At 39.6% G+C, this 11,762-nt stretch overlaps 3 protein-coding genes across 6 annotated transcripts; 1 reads left to right on the forward strand and 2 right to left on the reverse strand.

Moving 5' to 3' along the window:
- The first annotated feature begins 473 nt into the window (after window positions 1-473).
- LOC131444678 (cytochrome c oxidase assembly factor 5) lies at window positions 474-4,491 on the forward strand. Its single transcript, XM_058615252.1, has 3 exons — window positions 474-721; window positions 3,387-3,470; window positions 4,159-4,491. The coding sequence occupies exons 1-3, from the start codon at window positions 620-622 to the stop codon at window positions 4,198-4,200; spliced, it is 228 nt and encodes a 75-aa protein (XP_058471235.1). The 5' UTR covers window positions 474-619; the 3' UTR covers window positions 4,201-4,491.
- Window positions 4,479-7,880, reverse strand: si:dkey-4e7.3 (uncharacterized protein LOC402865 homolog). Of its 3 annotated transcripts, none has more exons than XM_058615209.1 (7): window positions 7,738-7,880; window positions 7,036-7,127; window positions 6,707-6,912; window positions 5,777-5,956; window positions 5,574-5,685; window positions 5,084-5,220; window positions 4,479-4,996 (listed from the first exon to the last, which is right to left on the reverse strand). In XM_058615209.1, the coding sequence occupies exons 1-7, from the start codon at window positions 7,800-7,802 to the stop codon at window positions 4,649-4,651; spliced, it is 1,140 nt and encodes a 379-aa protein (XP_058471192.1). In that variant the 5' UTR covers window positions 7,803-7,880; the 3' UTR covers window positions 4,479-4,648. The 3 variants fall into 3 exon arrangements, with proteins under 3 accessions (XP_058471192.1, XP_058471183.1, XP_058471201.1); XM_058615200.1 differs by having other exon boundaries at window positions 6,707-6,936; XM_058615218.1 differs by lacking the exon at window positions 7,738-7,880 and having other exon boundaries at window positions 6,707-6,908.
- Window positions 7,881-9,065: 1,185 nt separating this feature from the next.
- On the reverse strand, window positions 9,066-11,511 carry LOC131444668 (PWWP domain-containing DNA repair factor 3A-like). 2 transcript variants are annotated; one of them, XM_058615229.1, is made up of 6 exons: window positions 11,251-11,511; window positions 10,487-10,637; window positions 9,837-9,927; window positions 9,570-9,755; window positions 9,357-9,445; window positions 9,066-9,259 (listed from the first exon to the last, which is right to left on the reverse strand). In XM_058615229.1, the coding sequence occupies exons 2-6, from the start codon at window positions 10,591-10,593 to the stop codon at window positions 9,133-9,135; spliced, it is 600 nt and encodes a 199-aa protein (XP_058471212.1). In that variant the 5' UTR covers window positions 10,594-10,637; window positions 11,251-11,511; the 3' UTR covers window positions 9,066-9,132. The 2 variants fall into 2 exon arrangements, with proteins under 2 accessions (XP_058471212.1, XP_058471222.1); XM_058615239.1 differs by having other exon boundaries at window positions 9,837-9,932.
- Window positions 11,512-11,762: the final 251 nt, after the last annotated feature.

An 11,762-nucleotide genomic window follows, 5' to 3' on the forward strand; every position in this document is an offset into this window, starting at 1 on the left:
GAGTCAAGTTAAATTAAGATGGATCACCAAACACAGCCTGGGAGATTATGTTCATTGTTTTTTCAGTTCATTTTTAATAGACTAAATAAATGAAAATGGTGTTGGCTGGAGCTTATTACACAATCCCATTTTATCTTTTTAGTTTTCACAAAAATGTTCTTTCTAGAGGCCATTGAGAAGCAGGACTTGCACAGCAATCAACATCATTTCCACCAGTTTCTTTACCAGATTATTGTAAAATTTAGCCAAATTCCTTGATTTGAGACACATTTGAGAGTATTGACACAGAGTTGGAACGTTTGAGGGAACACACATATAATCACAATTTGTTATTGTCACACATTTACTTAAAAACCTCACAAATAAGACCGAAAATTCACCTGACTCGTCTTATTCCTTCACATGTTCACACTTGGATAGACGACTACAAGTGTTCCCAGCATGCACCACGCCTTTGCGCCAAGCATTTCCGGTTTCCCATCATGCACTTCAAGAACATGGCGGCTGAGTTTTCGTAACGCAGCTGCCTCTGCATTTAAATGAGCTAATGTTTCGCATTTGACGGGACACAGATAAGAAAATCGTTCTTCTGGTATTTTGTTTTGGGTTTTTCTACAAAATGCCGAAATATTACGAAGAGAAAGAGCCGGATAACAGACCCTGCGCGGGCATCAGGGAAGACTTTAGAGAATGTCTCCTTCGGCACGACTGCGTCGTAAAGGTGAGTACAGTAAATGTCCTCTGGTCAAACTATTATATGTTCTATTACAATGAGGGGGCAACAAATGTCCTCTGGTCAAACTATTATATGTTCTATTACAATGAGGGGGCAACAAATGTCCTCTGGTCAAACTATTATATGTTCTATTAAAATGAGGGGGCAACAAATGTCCTCTGGTCAAACTATTATATGTTCTATTACAATGAGGGGGCAACAAATAACTCCCCTAGAGGGCGATTCACTATATATTACTGAGAGATTCTGTATAATACGTATATTTTTCTCGATTAAACACAACTCCTTGTTTACTTCATACATTTATTTTTAACTAGAACATGACTTGCTGGAATTACAGTTGAGAAAGCTGAGTCATCCTGTGTGTGTTTCCTGACCCTCTCAGGACCACTAGTATTCCTGGGGTCCAAAGACTGGTCCTAATGAGAAAGAACCTCGTTTCTAGAGATGTCGTCAATTTTAAGGCTAGAATTTGAATTGTGTGGTTAAAGTTAGGCTGTGAACTTGTGTGTGTGTGTGTGTGTTTTGTCTGTGTATATCGTCTTTGTCTACTTCCAGCAGGTTGTACTGTACCACAATGTGCAACTTTCCACTGTGGCAACATCTTTTGGTGCTTTTTTACAAAATCATTTGACATAGACTGTATTAAAGGCATTACAAATCTCCATCTCCATGTAATGATGTCCCTCAAAGCTCCTCAACCCAACTGCCCAACTATGTTCAGCATTACACCTCTCAGTGAACAGACCAGTGCCTCTACCTTGTTTGCCTTTGATCTGCATTCTCAACTCATTTCCTATTTGAGGGAAAAAGTTGCAAATTAAAAAAAAAAAGAATTTTTTTTACAAGACCTCAGAAGTTTGAATAGCTTCTAAGAACTGCTTGAATGTATGCATTAATCGTTGAAATCGTTTGAGGTTTTATTTCATGACATTTTATCACAAAAATATCACTTAGTAGCTTCACAAGAACCTGAATATTTTTATTTCTACCAGCGTATTGTGTTCACCTAGGTAGAGGTAGGCAAAATACATTTATAGCCCTAATATTGGCTTCTTCCTTTTCCTTGGTCTCCCCCTCTTCTCACTGTCCGCCTGTAGCCTATTAGAGAGTCCAACAATTTCTGTTTCAAGGCTTGCAGTGATGTCCCCCTGATCATCGAGCTGGTGCTGCTCAATGGCGAGAGACTCAGTCTTTCGACCAGTCGTCTCTGTGGTGGACTTCACTACCCGAAATGCCTGTAATAGTGTGTCATGGTATTTCTGCCTCTCATCGCTCAGGTACAGTCTCCGGCTGCGCTCACTCTGCAGCTCGATGGCTAGAGACTCCTTCTCTTTTGACAGAGACGTGAACGATTTGGTCTCGTTCTCAAGCCTGGAAACTTCACCTCGGAGGAGCTGACACATGTCCTTTTCTTTTTTCAGCTCTTGGTTGATTATGAAGTTTTCCTTTTTCAGGCCCCACAGTTCTTTATGAAGAGCTTCTCTTGCAGTGTTGCACCACAGTGCTTGCTTCAATTGCTGCCTATTGGTATGCTGGAGTCTCCCAAGCTCATCTTTGTGAGTGTCTTGTGGTTGGTCCAGCTTGTCGCTCGCGTTGCTGGTCTGTGACTCCAGCTTGGCTTTCAGATCTTCAACCTGGTCTGACAGAGACTGCTCCTCTTTGGTCTTCACCTCCAGCTTGGTTTTCAAATCCTCAACCTGGTTGGTTAGAGACTGCTCCTCTTTGTTCTTTACTTCCATCTTTGCTTTCAGATCTTCAACCTGGTCAGATAGAGGTTGCAAATCTCTGCTCTTCACCTCCATCTTACCTTTCAAATCCTCAAACTGTTCTGACAGAGACTGCTTTGTAAATTGATTTGAAAACAATGAATGAACGTAGTTGTGAATGGTTGTTTGTCTCCATATGTTTGCCCTGTGATGGACGGGTGACCTGTCCAGGGTGTGATCTGGCCTTTAGCCCCATATGTCAGTTGGGATTGACTTCGGCCGCCTCTGACCTTCAGGGAGGATGGATAATATTGTCCAGCCCTGGTGTCTTGTCAAATTTGTCCATTGACTTCAAAGTATCTTCAAAATACTTCAAAGTATCAAAGTCAACGAGAGGTGAAACGCTGCCCTCCACAGTCTTTATCACACATTACTGCCTGTTATTATATATTTATTATATATATGTGTGTGTGTTTTTTATATGTTTATATGTATGTATGTATGTATGTGTATATATATATACTGTAATAAATATATATTTAAAATGTAATTATAAGACAATAATGTCTAATGTGTTATTTTAGGAAGGACCTGGCAGTTAACATATGACAATTAAACGTTAAACTACAACACAAATTCCCAGGTTGGACATGCATCAACACAAATGTCAACAATATTAAAGACTGGCTTTTGTACTTCTAAGGCAAATGGGAACTTGAAATAGGAAAGTAGCCCGTATTATCAATTTAAGATTAAAACACATTTTAAATAAAAAATAAACTAAACTAATAAGTTGTGTCATATAATTGTGTTGGAACAAACTTAAATTCAAGCAGTGTGTTCGTCCTATGTGCGTTTGAATACATTGTAAAGCACATTCTGTTCATTGGATGGATCCATGTTAACAAATGATGTTTTAAACTTGTTTCTTCATTTGTCAGGAAGGGAAGTTGCCCAGTGAGTGTTTGAAGGAAGGCCACTGCAAAGCCCTGCAGACGTCATTCTTTGAGTGCAAGAGGTCGATGGTAAGTAGACGGAAAATCGAGAAATCTGCCCACAGGAGTTAATATCCCTGTGGGCAACTAACGATTATTTTCATAATCGATTAATCTGTGGATTAAATTGACAATTAATCGAGTAATCATTTTGTCCATAAAATGTCAGAAAATGTTGATCTGTGTTTTTAAGGACCTGGAAATGATGATGTTCTCTTGTTTTGTTCAGACACCAAAATGGTTTGGTTGTAATGATTTCCTAGGTATGTGGAGCAACGAAACCAGAAAATGTTCACATTTAAGAAGCTGAGAAATCAGAAAACTTGTTTTAATTCTTTAAAAAAAACATGCAGTGATTATCAAAACAGTGATTGATGTAGCGTCACTTCATCAAGCCCTAGTTGTATACTGCATGTGTCATGACACAGAGGCTACTGTGCGACACACAGTTATTTTGAATAATGACCTAGAATTTACTATAACAGCTGCTTAATTAACTTTTAACAGCAGTGGTGGTGGATCATGTCAGTTGACCTCTGCTGCCACCCACTGGCTTTATTTCACACTGCACCTTAGTTGTGCTTCTCAATAACATAACATATTATATTATATTATATTATATAACATATATTGTTAATTGGTTTACATGATATTTGCTCACATATAGATTGTTTTAAACAGTGTTGCAAAGACTCACCAGTCTGTCCTCTTTCCACAGTTGGACAACAGGTCAAGATTCAGAGGAAGAAAAGGATATTGAGGAACCAGTTTTACTGCGGATGATGTTGCCGTGTGGTTGAACAGATACTGGACGATCCTCTGTCCATGGGTCAGTGTGTGTGTGTGTGTGCCGTGTATGTTGAGAAAGAACATACAAGCATGACAGAGCGATGCACACTGACACTCGAAAGCACTTTTACGTCACCGGCTGGAGCTTCAAACATTTTGATTTCTTATGTAAATGTGTTGTGTTATTTTGGATGCGTGAGTGAGTGTTTTATGATTTGGAAAACAGTAAAAAACAAATAAAAACAGAGACTTTATATCAAAATTTTAATGTCGTAAAATACTGATTTCCAGGTTTGAAAAAAGTGAAGTATACATTTGTGGACGGTCAGACCAAATTAGTGCTTGCAGCTTCAGGTGGTGCAGCATGACAGGTTTCAGTCTGTTTAGTCTATTTGTTCTTTACAGTACATTAGATCTTGTTACTTCAAAGCAGCCATCATCATCTGCTTGAACTTCTCCAGATCCATCTTCTTAATAATAACTGCCTTGAAAGTCTTCTTCAGGAAGCCCACCGTATCCACGACCATCATGCCTCTGGTGTGCGTGCCCGTCAGCTCTACGCTGACCGGATACTGGTCGCTCTCCGTTATGATGGACTCGTCCACGGCGGCCGCCATGGCGTACGAGTCGCAGGAAATGAACCCGGAGCCGGCGACAAACTCCTTCTCGAAGAGGTCGCTTTTTGAAATCTCCATGCTGTAGCAGAAGATCTGCGCCATGAAGCGAGCCTTTTCCGTGTCCTGTGCCAGCCAGGCTTCGCAGAACTCCTGTCATCACAGAGATGTTTTTCATTCTGAATATTATTATGTGCCATGAAAAGTATTATAAAAATCGACTGTGTATGAACGACGTACCCAGGACAGCTTGCTGTTGCAGGTGAACTCCCAGCATGTCAAGTAGGTGGGACACTGATACTCATTCAGTACGATGTAAGCAGCTTCTGGATCAGCGGCGAAATTGAACTCGCTGCACACTGTGGTGTTTCCTCGAGCTGGAGAAACACAACAGGAAAACAGTGTGACCTGTGGCAAACTCTGTGGTTTAAAGTAAATTTAAAGTAATCGAATTACAGTGTTAAGACTAAAAACACTGTTTCTCCCGTGTTCTGTTCAGGATTTATTCGACGTGTCTAAGTTGGCGTTACACTTGATCAGCTGTTTCCCTGTGAGTAACCGCACCTACTCCTACACGACTACCTTTGGTTTACTAAGTGACTGAGATCTGATTTTGTCATGCCACAGGAAAATGTGTTACTAACCACCGTTCTGTGGAATGACAGCTCAACCTTTCATTACCTAGGATGTGAGTTGCCAGAAGGACTGGAAAATACTTAGTCTTACTAACATTCCGTGTTTCCTCCCATGATGAACAGTCCTCGCAGTTTACTCGGTAGAGACGGATCCATCCTCACAGCCAGAGCCAGATTGGTGAGGGGCGCCATGGCAACCAGACACACCTGTGAGTGAGTGAGTGAGTGAGTGAATAAATAAAAACAGACGTATGACCTGTGTTACAGATACAAACACGGTCTCTGTCAGACCTCTCACCTCTCCTGGGTTTTCATTGACGATCCTGATCATAGCTGACACCGCACCCTCTGCCTGAACCCGGTCCAGACCTGGAGCCTTGGGGTCAGGGGCGTCTCCCAGTCCGTCCTGTCCGTGGAAATGTCCTGCATTGAGGATATTCCCTAGGATCGGCTTGGCTGCGCCTTTGAACACCGGAATCTTGCACATGAGGTGAAAATGAGCAGAAATTTCTGTTACTACACAGTGTCTGAACTCATGCATATGAGTAATCAAAAGTGATTGAATGGGGACCGACAAGGCTCCAAAAATATTACGCAAACAGAGCATGAACTACAGGAACATCTTTACATTACATTACATGTCATTTAGCAGACGCTTTTATCCAAAGCGACTTACAATGGAATCAAGTACAATTAGCCAGGGGGGGGAATCGAACTTGCGACCATGATGTCTTTCGTACACAAGGTAGGGTCTTAACCACTGAGCCACTCCACCCCCACAGCTGGGAATCAAACTCTCAACCTTCTGGTTGAAAAACTACTAGTCTCATTAGGAGTTGCAGAAGTCGCTTGCCATTTCTATTTGTTTACTACATTACTCTATTATTTACAATATGATGGGTGGCTGCTTGCTTTTGTCAGTTTCAAGTTATTATCTGTATACAGTAGTTGATCTGTATTTTTAACATAATATCATGGTGAATGACTGCTTTCGTATTTCACATCAGTCGCCTGAATCTTGATATGAAGTTTCTAAAGTTAACTGGAACCAGACAAACTAGACTGTTCCTGTCTCAGGTCATGTGGTTACACACACTCATTATTTGTGCAGTCTCATGAGCTGCATCACTGCTGTCACGTGACCGGCAAATTCCATTTCATGTCACGAAGAAATAACAAAGAATTACACAGTGATTTCCCAGCAAATCAAGTCCGCTGCTGCACTCACCTCGAGTCTGTGACACGCTTTAAGAACGCGCAGCGTGTTCTTACACACGTTCTCCACATTGGTGTTTCCGTGCACACAGGTGATGCCCAGGAGCCTCACGTTCGGGGCGGCTAGTGCCAGCATGATGGCCTGAGCATCGTCCACCCCACAGTCCACATCCACCAGCAGCTTTTTACTCATCGCAGATCCTGAGTAGCACACACTTCCTTCCATACAGTAAGAGCAAAACACTTTTAACTGTTAAGTTAGTGATTAATCCTCCTTTTCCCCCCCACTTAGACACAAAGTTTGCATGTAACCAGGTGTTTATTTTACAAAACAATACTTACCAGAACCAGAGAGTGACACACACCCACTGAAGTGTTTGTCGGCAGATGGTGGTCGACCGGTCACAGGTGAGGTATAGTCAGCCACCAGCAACCTTTGTTACAGTTACACAACAACAGATAATAGAAAGTTAATAATCAGTCAGACTCTGTCTTCTCCTTAAAATTGATCAAACAACCACCTGTGGAACTGCAAAAGAGAATAAATATAATGCCTTTATTGTCATTGCATTTTGACATACAACGAAAAATAAATTCATATATAAAAAAGTAAACCTGTACTACAGATTATGGTTCAGTATCCGTGTCTGTAAATACAAACAGCGACGAATAACAAAATAATGATACTCATCAGAGCACAAGTTTCACATTAATTATTTGTCCTTTTACACAAAACGTTTCCCTTTTAAGTGTAATAATAGAAGTAGTTTTGAGTATAATAGAAATACTCAAAACTACCCACAAATGTACAACCAGTATTTAAGTAAATGTGAAAACCACAACAAAAATACACAAAATGTCTTTTTGTGGGGTTTTTTTTTAACTGAACGTGAACGTCCAAATGAAAATGAAAGAATGCACATACGACGCATTCACGGTACACACGGAAGCTCGGTGAGGAGTGTGTCTGAGCCTCCGTTAACAGTTCCTCGGTGTGGAGGATAAGTGTGAGTGTTTGTTTTTGTTTGTGCTGCCTCGTCTCACCTGCGCACGGAGCCTCTGAAACCGTAAGATGTTGCTATGATAATCCGGAGGACATCGCCCGCCATGCGAAAAACCGGATCTGGGAGGCGGCTAACGTACAGAGAGCTCCCACTGTACCATGATTTCTGCTCACCAAAGAGAGCAAGTAGGTCCAGCTGCAGACCCGCAGACCACTCAACGAAACGCCCCTTTACTCAACGAAACGCCCCTTTACTCAACGAAACGCCCCTTCACACTACACGACAATCTGATTGGCTCTCAAGAGACTGCGTCTGAAACGTGATGACGTTTACTAACGTGATGACGTTTACTAACGTGATAACGTCTTCTTTTATTGAAACTTTATTTACACACGCGTATTTCACAGACACTTGTTGACAAGAGACTTTTATCCCGGTGTGCGACAGGAATAGAGAAGAATAAATACTCGTGTTGACTTTTATGAACACAGAAATGTACTTTCTGTGAAATTTGTGAATAATTAATGTCACTTTGTAAAGTATGAAATGTTATAGCCAAACTGCTAAAATATATAAATGCCGATTGGAAAAGTTCTTTGAACATCACGTTTACACAATATAGTATCACGTTTTTGTGATATAATTATCACGTTTATACAATATAATATCACGTTTATGTGATATAATTATCACGTTTATACAATATAATTATCACGTTTATACAATATAATATCACGTTTATACAATATAATTATCACGTTTATACAATATAATATCACGTTTATACAATATAATTATCACGTTTATACAATATAATATCACGTTTATACAATGTTTATACAATATAATATCACGTTTATACAATATAATATCACGTTTATACAATATAATATCACAAATTCCACTTTGAACACACACTTTGAATAATTTCATTTGTTTTTGCAAACTTCCAACATCATGGCAACCTGTATGTTACAAAAAGGTGTGTTTAATATAGGCCTACATTTATTGAATGTCTTATTAGTCTGTAGTTTGACATGTTGTTCAACTGGACAGAACAACAATTAGAACTAATAAAAGTCTACTTGATCAGGTTTTTAACCTGAAAGAAACCCTCCTAAAATTCTGTGCTGGTGTGGTCCAGGTGGTGGTGACAGACAGAAGTTAAGTAGACAAGATCTGCTGAGTATGTCATTAAGGAGATGTTACCTATTTCCAGGAAGATATGTGAAACATTGGTATCTGAATCAAACCCAGCCAGTTGGACATCAGTAGGTCTTTTGATGAAAGTAAAACAAATGCACTGAAACCCTTGATTCTGCACAGAAAGTTGTATAACTTTCAAATCCATGTAATGAATACAAGTGATGAATGATATATTTTCTTTATTTTATACACAACAGACTATCCAGCAGACACATTCACTACCCAGGGATTACAGGCGCCTGAGGAATTCCTCAGACTTCAAGGCTTTCTTGTAATTGCTCAGGAAGCTATCCAGGTTCTGCCTCGCTTTTGAGGAAATGTGGCTCTGAAGCTGTTCCCCAAGCTGGGTTATCTCGCTGACAAGACAAAATGATATAGCAAAATAATTAAGTCGTTAAAGACACTCAAATACATAATAAGATATAAACTGAAAACCTAAACTATCCGGCTTACCTTGAGTCAAACTCTGTGCCACGCATGTACATCTCCTTGGCTTTGTCCAGGGAGATGGAGTGAACAGCTCCGAGGGCGTATACTGTTGCCTGTGGCATGAAGATTAAGATTTAAGATTGTGTTAGGCAGTGACCATGTGTTAAAAGGAGACAGACATATGCAGTCACATAAAACATGTAGTCTACAAATCAGTGTCAGTGTCTGAGATCTCACCTCTGGCAAAAGTACATCCATTACAAACGCCACTGGATCTGCAAACCTCTTGTCTGTCTCAGTACGTTCGAGTACTTCAGACAAGAAGTGCATGACTTTGTCCACTTGTTCATCATCTTCAAAAAGAAGGATGACCCTGTCCTGTTTCTTGGCCCAAGGAGACACCGTGTTGCCTGTGATGATGTTCTATAAAAATTGTATAGGATTTTAGTTTGGGTATTCATATACAAATACACAAACACCACACTAAATGCCATTGTCACTCACTTTAAGGTGTTGCAGCATGCCCTGATCCTCTGTGATTACACTGGTTAACAGACAACATGCCTCGCGTCGCTTCTGTTGGGCTTGTTGGGCCCTTTCCTAAAATTAAATTACACATAATATGCAACACTGAATACATGTGATTACGAACTTTGAATAAGACATTTTCATTCCCTGATTATTTGCACTTGCTCTGATAAGAGGTGTCATCCTGGCTGGCAACTTGTTTGGCCACAGTAATCACTGCCCTAAATGGATATACAGATAAGCCTGTCTGAGAGGCAAATTGTTACATTACTTCTGAGAACAATCATTATTATCAGGGGCATCTATAAAAATGCAGGAATCTTGAAACTTTTTCTCAATATCTAAATTCTCAACAAGAGTGAAAATAAAATACACATTGACTTAAGATTCTACACACATGAAGTACAGTACACATAGATGAAATGGCTCCAGCATTAGTTTACTTTACTTTACTTATTTTGAGTTTCTGATACTCAAATGGATGAGTTGAATAGTTTGATGGTCACAGTTATCCATGGTCAGGACAAACAGAAATAACATCACATTTAATAATACATAAAGGTTCATGGGGAAATTAAAGCCTTTCAGCGTTGAAATGAAAAAATATTTGATAATTTAGGACTTACCACCGTACTCCACCATTGACCTTTGGTGTCCCTGCAGATGGGACACAAGCTTTGCATAGCTCCCCTTTTTTGTGCAGATCGGACACTGATAAGTGTCCGAGTCGCATCTCCTCAGCTCAGGGTCTGCTCCTTCACTGAACGTAGTGTTGCTCTATAAGAGAAAATGTAAATTAAAATTGTATTTTGTATTTTTAACATGGAAACATTTTTAATCCAGAATCAAGTAGTAATGAACTGGACTGCATTTGCCTTTAAGACTTTCCCTATCCTAAAATATATGCAGGCTAACTAAAATAAATCAAATCAAATGACACTGTTGACTGTGATTCAACAGAACTTCTAATTTCTAAACATGAAAAATATTATTCATCATCAAATCTTTTATCTTAACAATTGTAGAACTGAGGTCACACGTTTTCAAATGAGCAAAGCTGTGTGCAACTTGTCAGAGTCATTTAAAGATTAAAAAACAGATAAATACTAATATGTAGAGATCATATAGTTTATCTTATACGTTTCTTGGTTGAAAATGAGACAATGTTATATTGTCAATGTTATAACCTGTACATATAAATAAAAGAAAAAAAGGGAAAAAAAGAAAAAAAGGGAGAAAATCGCTGCGTCTTGCTTGCTGTTACAATCGCTATCGTTACAGCATGCAGACATAACTGGTTAATAAACCGCACTTAATTGATATAATGGATACAAATAATGACTATTCATCCAGTGTTCAATATCTAAATGTGTTTTTTATCTATTCTTACCTTTTCCTCCGTTATTTTCCCGTGATTTAACCGTGTTACTTTTTCGGGTTCTCTCTTCATACTCGGTCAACGTAAACTTCATCACGTTTCAGACGCAGTCTCTTGAGAGCCAATCAGAGTGTCGGGTAGTGTGAGGGGGTGTTTCGTTGAGTGTGAGGGGGCGTTTCGTTGAGTAAAGGGGCGTTTCGTTGAGTGAAGGGGCGTTTCGTTGAGTAAAGGGGCGTTTCGTTGAGTGGTCTGCGGGTCTGCAGCTAGACCCTTCTCAAAGAGAGCGGCGTAACCCGGATAGCGTAAACATCTGCTCTGAACAAAGTTACACGCAATTTCCGGAGAGACTTTAGGTTACTTTTATAACCCTGGTTCTCTGAATAGACTTTTGTTTTCTTTTCTTTTCTTTTATCATTAATATCAATATCATATCGTGACTTAAATATCGTGATAATATATTGTGACTTAAATATCGTAATAATATTGTATCATGACTCAAATACCGTGATAATATCATATTGTGA

The sequence above is a fragment of the Solea solea genome, chromosome 2 (genome assembly GCF_958295425.1).
Source record: "Solea solea chromosome 2, fSolSol10.1, whole genome shotgun sequence".
Lineage (NCBI taxonomy): Eukaryota > Metazoa > Chordata > Actinopteri > Pleuronectiformes > Soleidae > Solea > Solea solea.